Here is a 20,392-nt window from a genome sequence, read left to right as displayed (position 1 = left end):
AACTGAGTGATTAATATAATTATTACATATTTTAATTGACTGTTAATGCTTCATGATCATCCTTTACCGACTATGGCAGGACATGCAGTGACCCTCTTTTTCTAGTCAAACCACGTGATCGAGTGCACATCAGAATTACTACCCATGCGTGACAGTACTTTTTTTTGGTAGAAATCAATTAAGTGCTCGATCATGATCAGCCATGCTTATTTTGTAGAAATCTAATGAACACATGAGCTCGATCTATGGACATTGTTGTATATATATACACACGTTTCAGGACTGCTTGCTGAGGAAGTTCTAGATGCAGTACTACTAGTCTTTATTAATTATGATGATGAGTGCATTAAAATCCTGATTTGCGGCGGATAGGATATGGTTTTCTTAATATATATATATTAATGGTGGCCGGCCGGGATTTCTAGATAAAACGTATGGTATTCGATCCAATAATATTACCACTTGATATCTCTTAATTTAGTTTGTATGTGAGACCCAGGTAGGCAGGCAGGCAGGAAAAGCTATCAAAATGATCAACTTTAATTTATTCCAAGTGAGTTAAAATCAATCAAATTAACTACGTACGGATTGACCTTTAACACATACATTGTTTTGAAAGAACAAGCCAATAATGATTGACCGATATTCGATCATTATTCGATATTCGAGTATCCCTAGCCTTTGAGGAGCGTGCATGCATGCATTACTCCTAATTCATATATATATATATATATATATATATATATATGCAACTAGGCCGATCGAGTTGCTTTTGATGACCAATATATATATATATATATATATATGTATGCGCGTCACCACCGTCGACATTGGCCAATTTTCAGGCAAAAGCCAATTAGTTAGTCTCCTCTATATATATGAGTGTGTGGTTTTTCATCATTTCCACAATCACATGAAACCCTGAATATTTTGCTCTTTTTTAATTAATTCATTTTAAATTGAACCCGCAATTAAAAATGAATCAATGGGTCTAAATGAATTTGACCTGATCGATGAATGGAATAATGGCTTGATTTTCACCCATTGACTATTGCTGTCCCCACGAGGAGTAGTACTACTAGTTGCTAATATTTTATTAAACATAAGAGAGAAAATAAAAAAACAAATTGAATGCTGGTGATCGAGAAGAATTAACGTGGCATCGTTTAGGAGACTCGATCGACCCATATATCAAGCTCAACCAAGTCCATGATTAAAATTTAAATGCAATTTTTCTTTCTCAATTCTATTAACACAAAGTTGGACGTTCTCCATATATTATATATATATATATATATATATACGTGCATGTGTGTGTGTGTGTGTTTAAATTTGCAAGCTGATGATGATCATCAGCTACGTCATTGCCTTTTCAAAATTGCATTAATAGTAAGACATTAATTATGTTAATATAATTTATTGCATACTTTTTTTCCGGGTATATCTTTTATATATATATATATATATATATTATATTAAATGATAAATATTTATTATTAATCATGGTCCCCTCAAATAGAAAAGTACTTCGATCGAGTACTACAGCTTCCTCCATGCCCAAATACTCGATGTAATTAATTAAAGAGTTGGATTACTTTAGTTGGGGGACAATTGAAACTTGTAAACTGGGATATGTATTGACTTCCTCCATCTTCAACAATATGAGAGTTAATGCAATATTAATTAATTAATCTAACATTAACACAAGTACTCAACAAATAGTTGAAGAGTAATATTAAACGTTTCTAGACAAATATCAGTATATACCTGAATCTAAATGTTTGAGTTCTTTCTCATCTACATATATAATAAGTTAATTAACACTAGGTGATCTTACTTGTATTTGTTTTAAAAATAAATATAGTTGAATCTGAGCCTAATTATAAGGTATTAGTTTAATTCTATTTAATTTATTGAAGAAGTTAAAGTCCATCATGTTGATAGTCAAATAAGAGGCCAAGTTGGGAGTGGAAATGTCAGTCTAAAGGACAAGAAAAGAATTGCAATATAAATGCATGCATGATCAATACAAAAAGTCAAATCTTATATATATCATATGTTGTCTAAATATATATATATATATAAACAAGCTGCAGCGCGCAGGTTTTAATTTTTAGGGGAATACCCAACTTGGGAAATGGCTGTTTGCCTGGCCCTAGCTAACTTGTGCAATGCGCATGCAAGGTCAAGCCCCCAAGTCAAAAAACGATCGCCCCCCCAACCCCGGCCAAGTTGTCCATCTCTCGTGACTTCAATGGATATTTTTCAGAACCATATTCATATATTTTAATTAGGTTTCAGCGTCTACTTACTTTTCTGGTGTACTGTAGATCATTTGAAACGTATTCGATGGAACACGGTTTCTACTAAAAATGACACAAGTGGCATTTAGCGAGCTGTCTATTTCCATCTCAAGTTGGCAACTTGCCACCTTCATGCAATCAACAGCTAGAGCAATAGTTTAATGCCTTTTTCATGTTCAACAACAGAAATAAATTCATATATATATAACTGTCAGAGTCACCATATAATTATCTGTTTTTACGCGTTATCAAGAATTTCCTCTTTGTGTTTTTGACTTTATAGAGACGATCATCACTTTTATTAATCAAATATCTATGAAATATAAATTATATATGTTTTGCCAAAAAGAAAATTAACCCCTTCCCCCCCCCCCCCCCCGGGGTAATAGTGCCTTGAAACTTTGTCAGTCAGTGTACGGACGTAGACCTTTTAGTCGTCGGTATATCTTAGACTAGACTCTTTTATATATGTTTATGTTATTCCCAAAACCAGCGATGTTTGCGGTTTTTGCAGACCTTTAATATAATACCATATTTGCCAGAGACAAGCACGTACAGTGTTTATGGTCATAACATTCAACAACATATATGGCTGACAAAAAAGGACCAAGAAAACTACACCAATAAACCAAAATAGAAACTGTCCAACTGAAAACAGCCAAAACGTGGGACCGTCCAATTGCTCAATGCAATGCATAATTCAGACATCGCAGATTTAATTAATTTTTTGTAGTTATCTTGGAAGTCCACAGTTGGGTGCATGTTTGAAGTTTGTGGCACATAAAAATGTGAAAACCAGAGAGATTCCTTTGTTTATAAGCTTCCACATCACATCATCGAAATCAGAATACCAAAGAACTTGATGTATTTCAGTAGCTTTACATTATAATTGACCCATTCACATTAATTTCTCTTTTAAGCGATATGGACTTTGTTAATTAGCTGATGCTCTTCATCAACATCTTAATTCATTGTACATGAAAATCCATTTTGACCATTTTCAAAATTGTCAACTCGTTAATTAATCAACACTTGATCAATTTTTGGTGCTTCTAAACTAACTCTATTTATATATATATATATATAGTTATTAATTACAATCAAATATATTACATAGCACCATGTAACACGCATGTATAGGATACAACATGGATGGTCTTTCTTCTTTTTTTATCGGGTAAAGACATCTACAACTTTTGTCTCGATTAATCTACTCACCCCAAATTCCGACGGTTGCATAAATGAAGTTTACAACTCTTGGTCTACATCCATTGTAACAAGTGTTCTATGAAGACAACTTGGCATTGAACTCGTACTTAGGGATGTTTTAGTCCCAAGGGGTAATTAGAACATCTAGCACATTTCATGCGATCATATCCGTACAAAAGGGGAATTCAAAGAACGCCCACAAAATTACAAAACAAACAAACAAACAAGCAAGAAAGTGGAAAACATTTCTATAGAAACTTTAGAACATTTTCGACCTGTCGTTACCAATAAATTAAAAAAGCATGGCATCTTCTGAGGTGTACCAAGTTGGTGTATAATGGACCTAAGTTGATCATGCAGCAATAATGAACCGGGGACCAGTTGGTATAACGAGACATACACTAATGATTTACATCGGATACTCTCATCAAATGCTGCATATGCTTATGATACAATTTTGGTTTTCTATTTTTTTTTTTTTTTTTTTTTTTGGGGGGGGTGTGGGGGTGGCCTCATTAAAAACAAGATATATGGCATTATTCCCCCATGCATATGCCCATTTCGGAACAAATTGTAATAAACGCCAAAACTCTGGAACTATCCTTCTGGTGCAGCGGTCACTCACAGCATATCTCATCATCTTAATCACACTAAAGATCCACTTTGTACCTTTCTTGTGATGGGGAAGACGCATAATGTCAATTTCTCTGCTTTTTTTTCAAAACTCGACTAATAAGGAGTTAAAGGCGATGGCAGTCCCTTGGCATGTTGGCTCTCCATTTCGAGAAGCATCAATGATTTCTGCCTCTGATACTTATTTCTCTTCGCGGCAAGTGCTGAGGGAAAGGCATAAATGAAATTTCATTAATAGCTAGCATAAAGAAACTAGCATTTCATAAATAATATCCGAAAACATTTCTCTACAAAATTAGAGCAAGTTGGTCATCACAAAAATATTAGAACAATTCCATAAACTTCAACAGGCATTTGGAGTCAGATTTCACAACTAGAAAGGCAGAAATATATTGCACCTAGACGACATATGCAATCCAAAAAAAATAAAAAAAAAATTATCTGTAGTCTCCAAAAGGAGGCATCTTGATAGCAAAACTGTGGGCGGTGTACACCTGCTGGATATATACTCAGATCTAATGTGATGGATAGAGGACAAAAAGTAAATGGAAGTTCCTCAGCATACAAGCAAGAATCTCTTCTAACGATGACATTAAATCATGAAGATATGAGATTAAATTTAAGTGGGTCATCTTGTCCACAAAATGAAAAGGTACAATAAAGAAACTCATACAGTTGGACTATGTAGAAGATGCTCCACAAATGACAGGATTGGCCATCTTGTAACCCAAGGTGAAATTATTGTGGGTAGACAGAACGCCTACAAGCAAAAGGTGCTTGTAGTTCCAGAGAGGATCAGAGCGCTTCATGACAGTTTTCTTACTTCACAGAATGATGAGGCTTTACCAGACCGAGCTGCTAAGGACTATGGTGAAGTAGAAACTGATGCTGCTTACCTCAACATAGAACTTGGGGATTGTGGAGGCTTTATTCTTAGTTATGTATACTTGAAAGATAGATGCAGCATTGTCATACACAAACTCTAAAAGTTTAACGTTGGTCTATTCATAATGCAAACACTGACTCACCATTTAAAAGTAAAATACAGATATTTCCAATTTTTTTGTTTTATCTGTTATTTCTGACTCAGATTTCATTCCAGTTTATAATTCTGAATTCAATCTGAAGTTGGATGGTGAAATATACTTTGAGTATTCTGTATGCATCACTCAATTTAAAAGCACAAAAGTGAAAGGAAAAAAAAAAAAAGGAAAAAAGAAAAAAAGAAAAACAGATGATAGGGTAGACCATAGACTATTACACCATGCTATCTACAAAAGTTGTAATCATAAAAACAAAACAAAAAAAAGGAAAAGATATGAGTGAGGTAATCAAACTTACACATTAAATCTTGAGGTAGACCAAAGTCGTAATCATTTCTACCCCTTCTGATGTAGAATATGTAGATCAGCAGCAGCAGCAATAAGAAAACAACAAGAGACGATAACCCTATCGCAATTTTTCCCTTCTTAGATAAGCCGCCATTTTCCCAGAATAGTGGACATTCCGACAAAGGGTGCTCACCACACAAATCTTTGTTATCAGAGACACTGTCAAGAACATGTTTAGCACATTATCCACAGAAATACATGATATAGAAATACTTTCCAAAGTGATTTATGCAACCAACATATAGTTTTTTTTTTTATAAAGGTTATTATATTAATTACTAATTAGCAAAAAAATGTTACCAAAGTACAAAAGGAGTATACAGTAAATACACCTAGTCAAAAGCCAACATATAGTTACTCAAATGCCAATTGATTCAAGTACTTTTGCTTCAATGATATGCCTACAAGACAATAACTTGTGTCAATCAGAGTCAAAAATTGCATGCGCTCCTAGGTTCTGCAATTGGTCTTATTTGGACTTCATAGAAATAATTATTTCAGGGTAAAACAAATAAAAAAGGCACAAGCATTTGTTGTTATCACGTCTAAGAAAATGGAAGAAGTTGACGGAAGTATGACATATTTTATGTTCATATCTTAGAAGAGAATTGATGGAGGGAAGTGAATTTATATAAATATATATTATATTTAAACTAAGGAATTCAATATAGCATAAGTTATGATAGCTTGCTGAATGTCACTCCCTGCCTTTCAGAGATGGTTAATGAGGTTTACAATGCCAATGAGACTGTGTGGTTGTTGGGTTCTTGATCAACTTGGAAGGGTGTGATACCCCATACGGAGTAATGACTGTAGGTGGTGAACGCATCCCACATCGATAGGGAGGGAAGAGTTCTAGCTCTTAATAATATTCCAATTGTACCTTTGACTATGAGTCCTTTTGGAGTGGGGCCCAGATATGGCTTGGATTTTCCTTGAAGCGTTACAAATGATATCAGAGCATATTCCAACCAGAAGTGTGAGACTTGAGCCATGCCACCTATGATGGAATGGCTCAACGAGGACGTGGTGAATTTATGAGGGTGATTGTAATAGCCCATACTAAGAGATAAGTATAGGTGGTGTATGGGATCCCATATATTTGAAGGTACGAATTCTAGCTCTTTATAATAATTTCAATAGGACTTCAATTGTAGCATTGACTAGTCCTTTTATAGTAGGGCTCAGATGTGGCTTGAACCTCTCTTGGAACATTAGAAAGGATGCATAGCAAGATGCATTGAGGAGGTGGAGAATTCTTCACCTTCACTATCCAAGTCACCGCAACTAGCTTCAAAGGAAACAAGCCAAAAGAGGGCAGAGAAAAGAGGGAGGTCTGGGAGCCTAGCATTGGGTTTGGCTTACAAAGGGGCATATAGTAAAAGGAAAACAATAAGGAATACAACAGAGTTACATCATCTAATTGCATTTGGAATTTTTGGGGATTGTATGGCTGAAAGAAAACAGACGAAAATGTTCCGAAAAATAAAATTAAAGTAAAATTTGAAATTTAAACAGATCTTGGTACTGGCAGTCCTAAAAATCTGAGAAGAAAAGGAATATATTTGATTGTATGAATGAAATTTTGGCCATATATGGACAACACTAAGGACTGTTACAAAATCAGAGTCACGGATTGATGGCCAGGATGGTATACTTCCTGTGTACTTGGGCTGTGTAATTTACTTCATTCAATAAAATTTTATTTTACCTGTCAGAAAAATTGTTGGCCAGGATGGAACCACTATTACTGTAGGCTTACATCAGTCACCAGAGGGAAACTATAGTTTCCTACACAATTCTAAATCATTAATTAAACATAGTGAGTCATGTATGCTATAAAAGTTTGTAAACCTAACCTATTTGTCAATAACTGAACATAGTGAGTCGCGTATGCTATAATATCGTTTACTTATCAAAAAAAATATTTAAGATAATAAACCATTAATAGAGTAATTAAAGCAAGCAAATAAGATTATAACATACTCAATAGCTCCACCATGCACACCAATTGAATAAAGTTCCTCTGGTACTCGTCCTTCTAGTAAGTTATCATTCAATAGCCTGACAAAAGAGAAGAAATCAAGAAAAATGCTACAAACCAGATTATGAAAAAAAAAAATAATCAAAGAACAAAAACGGGGACAATACACTGTTTCAGATTCAGGAAGTTCCTTCTTTTCTACATATTATTACAATATTAGCTTTTATCAATGCCTATTTTTTTCATCAATAAAATCATTCATTACTTATTGCAAAAGTGAATTAATTAGTACTAAATTTGCAATTTGCAACATTGGTGCGTTTACAGCATTAATTGAAGCAGCATTGATAATAGTACCACAAGAGCACTGTTGAAAAAACTCTCCAATGCTTGCATCGGACAGCAAGCGCTCTTTAAAGCAACACTTCCGACATTGTGAAAAATTACCTATTCATCTAACATCTATTATACAACTGAAAAACAATATTTGATTTAGTGCTTTTCAAAAAAGGAATTTTTTTTATAGGTAAGCAAGAACTTTAGCAATACACAAACTGCAGTACTTCGAGGACCTATTCATATAAAATCTATTATACAATTGAAAAACAATCTTTGATTTAGGGCTTTTCATAAAAGAAAGAAAGTGGGGACTATTGACAATGCAGCATTTAGCAATACCCAAACTGCAGTACTTCAGAGTGCAGAGGCCTTAAGGTACATTATTTAAGAAATGTCATGACAAAAAGTGTTATCCTTCAAAGAAAAACTCAAATCTGTATAATGGGGTGTCTTAAACAAGGGCATAAGATTTTTTTTTATTGGCACCAGGTATCTGGAACAAAGTCCTGACTGATCTCAGGGGTGCACAGGTTAAATAAGGCCATGAGTAATGTCATAATAGGTTAAATGCTTGTCAGTGCAATTTAAATATATGAAACTCGAAGGACTCTAGCTATTCAAGTTATATTTTCCTTTACATTTGGCTTGATTAAGCAGTTGGAAAACTTATCCTTTTAAAAAAACAGCTCATAGGCTCGACCATTTTTTTTCAAATACGGTTACAATCATTTGGCTCCGACACTTCAATCCTAAGATAGTTTACATGTCAGTTAAAATGAGGGCAATATAAGTTGTTAATAGATATGTTTGATGAACTCCCACCATCATAATAGGTACATAAGAATCAGAATGGATACAGCCACACTACTTACACCAGCTGCAAATTTGAAGAAGTTAAACTATCTGGAATGGACCCGGTAAACTGATTGTGTGACAAATCCCTGCGCACAAAACATGACAAATACAATGACTTATCGTGAATATAAATCTAAGAGTTATACCTATCAATGTGAGTAATTTAAATAACATTGTATGCAGAGACATTAAGGTGGGGTCGTGTGGGCTGGAGTGGAGACTTAAAAGTGGCAGATCCTTATGTCGCACTCAAGCTAAGTCATAGGGTTCCTTCACTGTGACTGTATACTATTCATTAAAGTTTATATGGAAAGAAAGTACAAGGAAAAAAAAAAAATTTGATAAGTACCAGGGAAAAAAATTACCACAGGGAAAATCTATCTAATAAGGAGAAAAATCTATAAACCAGGAGAATTTAATTTGTGATATGTTAAAAGAAATTTTATTAGCTTAAAGATTGAAGAAAACAAACACACTTACATGTGGCATGTAAACAACCCCATCCCCCCAACATAAAAATAAGGAAGAAACTAAATGGTGGATAGTACAAAGACCAATAAATTAAAATATCATCCAGCAATAAAGTAAATCATTTTCTAATATACAAACACAAAATTTTCTAGAAAATAATGCTCAATTTATTCACAATAGGTGCTTAATTGAGTGATATTATGCAAAATAACATTTTTCAACGGGTCACAATTTGATAGTGGCCAGATTATGTCATATTTAACAAAACCAGTACTACAAAGGTAAATAACTATCTAATTAATGGGAAATACTTACAATCGGCTGAGAGATTTCTGACCTAGCCCAGATGGCAGCGTACCGGCCAAAGAATTAGTACTTAAGTTCCTGAAATTTGAAAAATAAAATTTCAAAATGTTCACACAAATCTACATGGTAACTACACATTCAAAACCCATTAGTAATGAACATGTACACAATGAAATAAGAAGTAATAATGTCAACTGCAAATTAAAGAAGCCATGTTACACGTTAGGATATTACCAAACATGAACAGAAGACCTTCTAAAGGTACTAAACCTAGAAAGCTATTAAACTCACAATTTGGGACAAAGAAGAACAACCATCATTTTGAAAATGAATAATTCTATTTGAAGGCCTTTACACCACACACCATCCACGTGGCATAATTTAATTTGAATGATCAATTTTAAAATTTGAATCTTACAAATCAAATTATTCCACGTGGATGGTGTGTGATGTAAAGGCTTCAAATAGCACTACTTTTTGAAAATCTGCTTATGGGCAAGTGGCAAAAATTAGATGAACTATATACATAACAAGCACAGCTTTTGGATGTGGCATTGTTCCGGTCTCAACATCTATCACAAAATAGAATGAATGTGCTTAAGTTAGAGGAATCCCCATAAATCGATCATAGTGGTGCTATACGTAGCATGAGAATAACCCGATGGGACACCAGTAATCTTCTGGACCGAATAAGCTATATCTAAGCTAATCGTTGACTCCACTGTTAAAAAGTTTGAATTGGTTAAAGAGGTTTATCAGGTACAACTTGGAAGAGGTTAAATAGTGTATATCGTTGGTTGTGAGCATTAAATTGATTGTTAGGGAAAAACACTGAGGTGACTGCTAACATACCCAAGACCAATCACTAAGTGTAAACAAACATTGAATGCCTTTATATGTTTGAGTTAGTTATGGATATTTATAAGGTATCGCCTGGAAGGGTACCTAAAGTATATAAGCTGAATGCTAAATAGAGAGAGAGAGAGAGAGTAGCTATTTATTATCACGTATATACAAGTAAAGAGTGAAAACTAGTTTGACACTGAGACATGTTACAGACAATAAATGGAAAGATTGCGCAATACATCATAAGTTGGTGAGTAATACATACAGGCTCACCAAGTTCGTCAAAAAACTGATCTGGTCACTAAGATAACCTTTCAAGCCTTGGCTTCCAAGATCTCTGATATGCATAATTAGATCAACACATGATTAAATGACTAGGAATCTGGATTCTGGCCTAAGATTAAAGCTTTTTCACAGATACAAAAAGGAAATAGAATATCTAGCATAAACAGCTTTGATGGTATAAGAAACAATTACATTTGAGATATCACAAGGGCACTTTCATTCTTCTCAAGACGGCATGTAACTCCCTCCCAAGCATCCCAACTTGTAGGAGCACAAGGATCACCATTCCAACCCATTCTATCAGGAACTCGAAGCGACTCCTTCAATGCTCTCATGGCAAGCACTACAAAGGAAGTCCAACTTAGTATGCGCCACCTTTCCAAAATTCCTAGTGTTTCCGGTTAGAAACATTTTTAAATTTCATTTTATTTTTCTCAAATATAGAAAAAATATTCCATCAATTTTGCTCATCTTTTAGCCTCTCATATCTTGTTTTCGCGAAAAACATTTCCATTTTAAAACCACCGCTTACATTTTCATTCACCACATCAAATTTTCCGTATATTCTGGAAACAAAAACCGAAGAAAGGAAATACCTTCAATAAACCAAAGAAGCCTCTTAAGAGAAAAAAAACCAATTTCAATTTTCCCTGATATTCCATTTAAGATAAAATTAGCCAGAATTCTAGATTACCTTGCAGAGGTACAGTGGAAAGATCAGCAGGAACCAGGGCATAATTCTCGAGGCCGCTAATCACCGGTGAACCTACCACCGGCACCAGCCTTACGGTCAACACGGTACTGCTCAGGTTCTTCACCACATAATTCCAAGAATATGCTGCGAAGCCCCCAACCTGCTTGTATATATCAATTCTATTCACGTTTTTTCCATTCACAACCACGTCGAACACCCTCTGCCCCTGCTTCGTCACACTCGAATCAATCTCGGCGAAGTGAAACCACACCAAGTAGTCCAGCTTAGCGTCCACCGGCAGCTCATACTCCAATGTCGCGTCTCCGCTGACCGTCACCGCCGTCTTGTACAACTTGTCCGGAAAATAGTTGGGTGGCGAGTTGGTTCCGCCTATGGGGTGGCTGGTGGAAAGGGTTTTGACCGTTCCGGCTGAGCTTGCGGAGGAGCCCTGGGATCGAAATTTCAAGTCGGACTGCCAAGAACGACCGTAGAGGTCCGTGTCATTGGTAAATCCAGGGCCCCATTGGTCCGACCCGCAGCTGAGCCTGCCGTAGTTGACGAGTATATGGTTCCGTCCGATCAAATTGGAGTCGTAAGAGAGGGTGTCGATTTGGTTTATCTGGATGCTGCCGACGACGGGGGGATCGGTGGCAATGCTGTAGAAACAGATGTCTAGATGGCCGTCGGCGACGTAAGCGAGGAGATCGGAGTAAGCGCCGTCGCGAGCAAGGGACTCAGGCCAAGGGGAGCGCCAGCTGAACACCAAGGTGCCCTCGACGGAAGTGTCGAAGGAAGGGGAGTGGGACCTGCCGTCGTAGTTGTCATAGACGGTGAACGTACGCATGTAGTATCGGCCATCCGGGACAGGGACGGAGTAGCAATTTTTCTTCCCAGAGGTGAGGGGGAAGTAACGGAGAGTCTTCTCCTGAGGGTGACGGAAACGCAAGGGCTCGGAGACAATGGCGGGAGTTCCGCTGCTGAAGAAGCGGTCAGAAAGCCAAACGGTGTTGAATGGATCGGTGGTGTTGGTGGGTCCGCCGCAGTCTATGTAGTAAGAAACCTCTGCTTGCCAAAGAAACAGAAAAACGCAGTTAGCGGGAGTCAAAAAGTCAGTCAAATAGAAGGGGGATAGAGAGAAGAAGCTAGATTACCGTAGGGATGGGAGGAGGAAGAGAAGGAAAGCGAGGAGAAGAGGAGGAGGAGGAGAAGAACAAGGAAAAGAAGTGACATTTTTGTGTTTAGGGAGGAAAAAGAAAATTGAGGGACAGAATGGGAGAGATAAAAAAGGAAAGGGAGGAGGTGGGGACTGGAGTGAACAAAAGGGATCAATGCGAGATTAGCGGGGGAAGACTAGCAGGGGGCGGTACCATTTACGGAGTGAATGAGGGAAGAGTGTGGTAGGTATCGTAGATCGAAGACTCGGAGAGGAATACTTGTTGTAAAAGCAAGAAAGTTAAGGATTTTGCGTCCTAATCGACTGGACCTGGGGGAAGGAGGCAGGAGAGTAATAAAAGTCAAGACTGCAATGGTGGGTTACCGTCACTGAGCTGCAATGCTTTTTAATAGTGATGATGATATGTTTTTGATAAGCTCGTTTACAGTTAGATTAGAGAGTAGAGATATTTTATAAATAGTAATAAGATGACGTTAATAGCACGTAAGATTTTTATTATGTAAAAATAAAGTGTATTAATTTATATATTAATATTAATTGTTTTATATTTAAAATTTAAATTAATATTATTTTTAATAAAATTTAATTTTTAATCAGTTATATTAAATTTATATATATATAAATATATAATTATATGTATAACTAAATTTTTTTTTTTTTAAAAAAAAAAGCTAAAATTAGATGATGATGATATTCTCACGTGAAGTTGTGACAAATGTCTAAATATCAAAAAGATTATAAATAAGGAAGGTGATCTTTAATTTACATATACTGGGGAGTGAAGTGTTTGTTGGGAATGGGGACGGAAGAGATGTTATTGATGATATAAAAGTTGTTAATGATGTCAACCTCACGAAGAATTGCATTTTGAGAAAAGATGAAGAGTTGCTGTATGTAACGGCAGACACTAAAAAGAAAGAACATTAATGCGGAGTGACTACGTATAAAAGGATAGATAGGGACAAGAGTAAAGGGAGCGCGCTTGCACGGGTTGGCAGCCTAGAGTAGAGCTGGGTAGCTCTGGTCACGCTGAAGACTATTTTTATTTATATTAATGGCAAAATTAACTAACTTCCTTCTTCCCGTACCAAAATCAAAATCAGTCATTTTTATAAAGATTATAACTGCATATATTAATTTAATATAATCGATTAAAAAAATAAATTTTATTAAAAATAATATTAATTTAAATTTTAAATATAAAATAATCAATATTAATACACAGATTAATACGCAATTTTATTTATACGTAATAAAATTCTTTTTACAAATTCTGTCACTTTTTCTTACTTATTTTTTTGATTATGCTCTCATTTTACAAAACCATCCATTATAATTTATGATCAGTGAGCCCATATATAATATATATATATATATATGTATGTATGTATGTATGTATGCAGCCCCTTATATATCATACATACATACATACATATATATATATATATATATATAAATAAAAGCAGTGTAGACAAAACGAACAGTATTTTAATTTGCCAAAATAATAAACACAAAAAGGCCAAGAGAAATTTGTCACCATTCATTCCGTGGAACTTATATATCCAAATTTTCAACCCGTGACTAATTATTGCATGATTAAGTTTATCTGTCGTTTGTATTTTTTTTTATTTTTTACATATATATATATATATATATATTGAGAGAGAGAGAGAGAGAGAGAATAATTGGAATAATATAATGCATGCACATATTTTTAATTTTTTGAAAAGCCAATTAATTAAAAATATTCAAAAAATTAATTTGACAATTATTAATATGCATTATATATGCTCAGCCAAAAGGTGGAAAGCAAAAATACTTTTTTCTATGTAATGGTATGATCATATTAATTAATCCTATGCAACAACTATAAACCTTAATTTTTGAATAGATCAGTCATCTTTCTCGATAGAGTATTAATATGTATATATATATATAAGGTTTATATGATTTAAAAGAAATGGATATCTTTCAAAAATAAAAGTAACGGATAATATACGGCGGGTACGTACTTTATAATTAGTTTAATTTTCCAAAAAATTTCGAGACAAATTAATTTGATTTTTGAATTTGTTAGTATAAGGGGATTTTCTTCTCCATTCAACCCTTATGGCAAACCTATGAGGGTGTGCTCCGCTCACGATGTTCACAACCCCGCGGGAGGGGGCTGTCAAGGGTACGATCATAAACCGACCACATATGGATCATCAGTGGTCAATGAAGTGGTCGGCGGAGAGAAGGGAAAGAGGGGAGAGCACAAAAAAGATGGGGAGAAAGAGGGAGATAGAGGAAAAACAAAAAAACGTGGCATATTGTTAGTGTGCCACATCAGTGTATGGAATTCCTTTGTGGGATCCCTTTATATATCTAGTAGCTCTCTTTTATTTAACTCACTGTTTTGAAATTTATTTTCATTAGAACAATTTTGTGACCCAAGTTATGAAGACTGTATCTCGTTTCTTTCTCTTTCTTTTTTCTTTTTCTCCTCTTTTTCTTTTTTCTTTTTCTCTATTTCCTTCTTTCTTTCTTTTTTTCTTCCTTTTTTCATCTGCTTTTTCCCCCCAACTTAAGCGCGACACCATTTCTTCTCTCTCCTTGTTCCATTCAACTCTCCCCCAGCCAGCCCGCCGTGTGCCACCCTTCGTCATCGCCCAGCTCGTCGAACTCCCATCACGTCGGTGACCCATGCCCTCCAATCTCAGCCCTTGCCTCGCTGCCACCCTCCCTCACGCCCCTCTCTAGGCCTCAGCCTCTTTTTCCTCCAGCACCATCATGGCGCCACCATTGGCTACCAGCTCTTCACCACACCACCATCGACACTCCAGCCATCCAAACCATGCTTCGTCAGCCCCGATTCGCCACCATTGAAGTTCCTTCAGCTTAATCTCTAATTTGAGCTTTTTGGTCTATAACCGCCACTCATAGCCAACCATCACAACTGTTAACTCCACCAACACCTCTAAGCCATTTTCTAGCCAACCCAAGTTTTCGTTTATCCCTGTTCAAAATTGGACATTTTGAGACCCACAGCCATAGTCCAAAATACATTGTTACATTGTTATGCCGTCACCTCTTACACCTCATTGGTCCTCTGCAAATTATATTTTATCACTATAAGTAATTTTTCAAAGAATTTCTTAAGATTTAAATATATTTGTGCACTAAAACATTATCTGCAATTAGTTGGTTGTGCTGAACTTGGAGTTCGAGAAGTATGTGGGTCAGGTTGGATTTGAGGAATGGTTTGTTATTGAATTGAATTGTGTTTGTGTGCATTTATGTTGTGTTTGGTGTCATAATTTTTATTACATTATGGCATGCATATTCATGTGTTGTAAATTTCATGTCATAAAGGAATTTAGATAGATTTGTGATGAATGATTGGAAAGGATTGAGAGAACGGAAAAGAGACTGTAGGGATGGTGGTAAGTAGGGACAGTGGTAGAGTTCTGCTTGCGATTCCCACCTATAGTGCTCTGATAGGTACCCCTTGTGTGGAAATAAACTGTAAGAATGATGGTAAGGAGGGATGGTGGTAAAGTTCTGCTTGTGATTCTTGCCTACAGTACACATGATAGGGATGGTGGTAGTCCCGCCTCCAATTCCCACTTACAATGAGAGTTGTAAGAATGGTGGTAAGTAAATATGGTGGTAGTCCCGCCTGTGATTCCTACTTATAGTGCATGTGGTATGAATGGTGATAAGCAGAGATAATGGTAGAATCTCCACCTACGATTCTTGCCTACAGTGCTAGTTGGTTAATGAGCCATTTTGTAGGAAAATTGTAGTTTTTTTATAAATGGATATGTGAAAGATTTCTATGGTTGGATCATTTTCTAGAAAAATGACAGGTGATTATTTTTAAGGGAATGGTTTGGGTCGCATATGTGTTTCATCATGTGCATGCATGTTTGTTAGATGCATTAATGTACTTTTATCTTTTGGGTTGTTTTGATTGGTTACTTAGAGCAGGTTTGGAAGATACATCTCAACTCAAAATTTTCATTTTATTATTACAACTTTCCCAAATATATAAAATATAATAAACAATTTAATTTTTTCAAATTCCAATTCAACTTTTTCAAATTTCAAACAATAATAATATTTAAAAATAATATTTTAAACTTTGATCTCAACTTGAAATTCTCATCTTACTTACCAAAACCTGTCTTTACTGAGACTCATAATCTCACGATATTCGATACCCTGCGATACCATTTTATGGTACTATAGATTTTGATAAAGATAAAGATATTGAGCTTGAGGGATCAACTATACCAGAGGCGTGACATGTGGTCACTTGGGATTATGGGATTTGTTTCCCATTTCTATTATGTGTTTTGTTATATTATGTTTTATCAGATTACTGTATAAATTTTTAAGGTACTTTTATTTTGGTATGCGTGTATTTAAATTTGTGGTACTTAGTTGGCTAACTTTTAATCATTCGTTGCGACTTTTGTTGTACACGTTATATATGTTGCACACACTTGAGCACTTATTATTGGGGTCTATGAGTTAGATTGTCATCATCCCGACGTCACAACTTCTGCGTGTTAGTACATGGGAGTCGGAGCATCACAATTGCTGAGCTCACTTTGATATCTTTTCTTTTTCGGGACCTCAGCACCATGCTCCACACGTCACCTTTTATTGCTTTGTGATAATCTAAGTGCACTTTACATAACCGTTAACCCAGTTTTCCATGCTCAAAGTAAACACATTGAGATCAACTTCCACTATGTACGTGAGCGTGTTGCCCTTGGTCTTCTTCATACAAGACACGTTTCGGCATTTTTGCAACTTGCTGATCTTTTTACCAAACCGCTTGGATGCTTGGCTCTCTATCCTCTTTGCACCAAACTTAGCCTTGTACCTCGGCATAGTTTGTGGGGGTGTAATAACAATACATCATCAATGGAAAATGAAAACTTACCAAATAAAGATCTCTCTGTCAAGGAAATGGCTACCACATCCATATTTGCAGCAGATCCTCCCAATCACTCATGCAACAGCTAATTCTCATTTTGTCAACTTTGTATTTTTGTCAATTACCTTGTATATCTAGTCTCCAATGGTACAATACCTCTTATATTGATGTAGTATAGATTATCAATAGTAATGGTAGACTCTTGGTATCACTCATGATGACTGAGATATTTTATCAATAGTTTAAGCTCATATTCTCTTTAATTAAAACTCGGTTTAAAGGTATTCGAAATACGATGTTAATGGTTAGAATTGCTTTTCAAATTTAGCTAACAATTAAATCTAAATATATATAAGCAAAACCATATCGATCATCATGTAGGTAAGGTGATCATATACAAAGCTAATTAAGATAATCAAAACTGCTCGCACCATGCAGGGCAGGCTGCCGATAGATTATATGTATCTATTGTATATATAAATAAACATATATTTAAGGTAAGTTTTATATAAATAAAATTAGAAATTAAACTTAAAAATACAAATTAAAATAAAAACTAGAATATTTCTTTTCCGTGGAGGGTGCTATAAGTTTTTTATTTTTTATCTTAATTTGTAAAATAAGTTTTTCCTTATTGACATAGAATGTATGCATCTTTCTTCATGCACATGGAAAATAACATTTCTATGTGTTAAAGCATCATTGTGCAAACACTTATAGCTAGAAGTTAGACACCTATATATCATTGTGGTAATGATCACCATCATCTATTTTGTTTTTTGGAAAAACTTTATTCCTCTATATTATTGTTTAATTTGTCACGAAATTATAATTTGTATGAACAAAAGAACGTATGTACTATATGATTGAATCAGCAAGCAGTAGCAATAGAGCCTACTCTCTAGCTCTCTCCCTAAATGAGCACTTCTTCCATCTTTAAGTAGATCCTTTCTTAGCAGCCCGACCTTCCACCATCCTCAACTCCCACCTTTTTCACCTACCACCATAACTCCACAAATCAAAAGTCAAACAACCAAAACCTCCACCTAACAAAACTTCACTTCCATTTCTAACCCTTCATAAATATCCTTTCCCCATTAACAACTCACTCGAAAGCAATTAATGAAGAAAATAGAACCAGATATAGACTCTCTAATATCACAAATGGAAGCATTATCCTGGGAAGACATTATACTAGAGTTAGATACAGAAGTTGCAAAGGAAATCTCAAGTCGTGCTCTAGTCGGTAAGCTTGTCTTATCAAAGACTCTGAATAAGTACACATTCCATATAACAATAAAGGTGTTTGAAACTTTATTTCGGGACTAACCATTGAAGACTTGGACCAAAACCCTTTTCTATTTACATTTTCCAACCCACATGATGAAAACCGAATCTTTAACCAAAGGCCATGGAGCTTCAAAGGATATCACATGATCCTTAAGGAATGGTTAATAGGAAAAAGCCTACAAGAGATAGACCTTAGGCATTTGGCTTTTTTGGTGCAAATTCATGGCTTACCACTGGAAAGGATGACATAGAAAAATGCGAAAAATATAGGAAAAATGTTGGGTAATCTGCTGGAAATGGACCCAATATTTGAATCAAATGTCTTGACAAAGATGTTTCTAAGAATCAAAGTAGAAGTAGATACCAGAAAGCCACTCTCTGTATTGTTACACTTGTGGTAGGTTAGGCCATGTCCATACAAACTGCTCATACGACTATGGAAAAGGTGAAAGTGAAGTGCAATATGGCCAAGGACTACGAGCTGAAGGAAAAGAGCATAAACAAATCAACTGTGTGGGAACTCAAACTCCAGAACCACAAGCACCTGAAATCCAAACTACCTCCAAACAAACAACCCTTCCCCCAATCATCATCAATGAACTAAATAGCCACAGTAAAATCTCAATGAAGACTTTGAATATACCCATGCTGCCCAATATCCAATTGCCCTAAAAAAAAAGGGAAACTGAGACTAGAGGAAGTGGTTGAAACAAAAAATCATCCACTAGTTGTAAGCGATCACCGCAAAGAAACTAGTAGTGCTTTTAAGCCATACACTCCTGCTCTTCTTCGTCCTCCTAGAAACCAACCATGCATATACACTTTAGTAGCAAGCAGCTCTAGTCAACCACATGGCAATCCCCTAACGTTGCAAACAGAATAATTAAGGAGAATAACTGAAAGTAGTAAAGATGACGAGCTAAGTCAATATCATGCAGCCAACTTTAAAGGAAATCCTCAACTAGGTCAACTCAAAATGATGTTCATAGCTGCAATTGATAGTCCAGTTACACACATGAATTCATCAACAAGCTGTAAAACACACCAAAGCAATGTAGCCCTGCAGTCAGATCCCTAATTCTCTACAGTAGCATTAATGAATTCCTTCAACTACACACAAAATTCAGAGCTTCAAGAGCCAACACAAGCCATTAATCAGTAGTCCATCTTTCAACAACTGATACAATTCGGAAACACCATAGCCCAATGAATACCCTGGCCCAAAACCAAAATCTGTCCCTTCTTCTGAGCCCATCTGGTAGAGCATGCTTCTCCCTTAAACAATACTCGGCCAGCTAAACCATCAAATTAACCCAATACCAATCATCCAAATGGCCCAGTCAAGTCAAACAAATACTCCCCTCAACCAATACACAAACACAATCGAAAGTTCAAAACCACCAAAAATACCAAACCCAGAACAAACTCCATTGCCACCCATGAAAACACAACGCCCCTAAGATTTTTCCCAAACTAGAGGAAGTATTAAAAAGAAAAGAATGATTTGCTCATCTGGGGAAGAAGATTGGCTCAATTCAAACAAAAAAAATTTTCTTAGTGCAGTTATCCTAGTGGATTAAGAAGAAATAGATGAAGCTTCAAGCAGTGCAAAAATAGCAAAAGTGAGAAAGAAAAGGAAGTTCAGAAGCCATAATTACAGAATTTGGAAGAAAGAAGTAGTG

The 20,392-nt window shown here is 35.7% G+C and overlaps 1 protein-coding gene across 1 annotated transcript; it reads right to left on the bottom strand.

The window, feature by feature from the left end:
- Positions 1-3,734: 3,734 nt before the first annotated feature.
- On the bottom strand, positions 3,735-12,852 carry LOC122296502 (receptor-like protein 4). The gene is made up of 9 exons (XM_043106270.1): positions 12,468-12,852; positions 11,317-12,378; positions 10,815-10,965; positions 10,603-10,674; positions 9,501-9,569; positions 8,732-8,800; positions 7,523-7,600; positions 5,487-5,695; positions 3,735-4,348 (listed from the first exon to the last, which is right to left on the bottom strand). The coding sequence occupies exons 1-9, from the start codon at positions 12,544-12,546 to the stop codon at positions 4,242-4,244; spliced, it is 1,896 nt and encodes a 631-aa protein (XP_042962204.1). The 5' UTR covers positions 12,547-12,852; the 3' UTR covers positions 3,735-4,241.
- Positions 12,853-20,392: the final 7,540 nt, after the last annotated feature.

The sequence above is a fragment of the Carya illinoinensis genome, chromosome 15, assembly GCF_018687715.1.
Source record: "Carya illinoinensis cultivar Pawnee chromosome 15, C.illinoinensisPawnee_v1, whole genome shotgun sequence".
NCBI lineage: Eukaryota > Viridiplantae > Streptophyta > Magnoliopsida > Fagales > Juglandaceae > Carya > Carya illinoinensis.
Note: the sequence above shows the minus strand (reverse complement) of the source record. Positions and strands in the feature narration are given on the sequence as shown.

Coding starts and splice junctions, on each gene's coding strand:
- LOC122296502 (XM_043106270.1), bottom strand. CDS start 12,546: ATGTCACTTCTTTTCCTTGTTCTTCTCCTCCTCCTCCTCTTCTCCTCG. Junction 7,601..8,731: donor TCTTCAAATTTGCAGCTGGT/GTAAGTAGTGTG, acceptor CTCTTTTGTCAG/GCTATTGAATGATAACTTAC. Junction 5,696..7,522: donor GTGCATGGTGGAGCTATTGA/GTATGTTATAAT, acceptor TGTTCTTGACAG/TGTCTCTGATAACAAAGATT.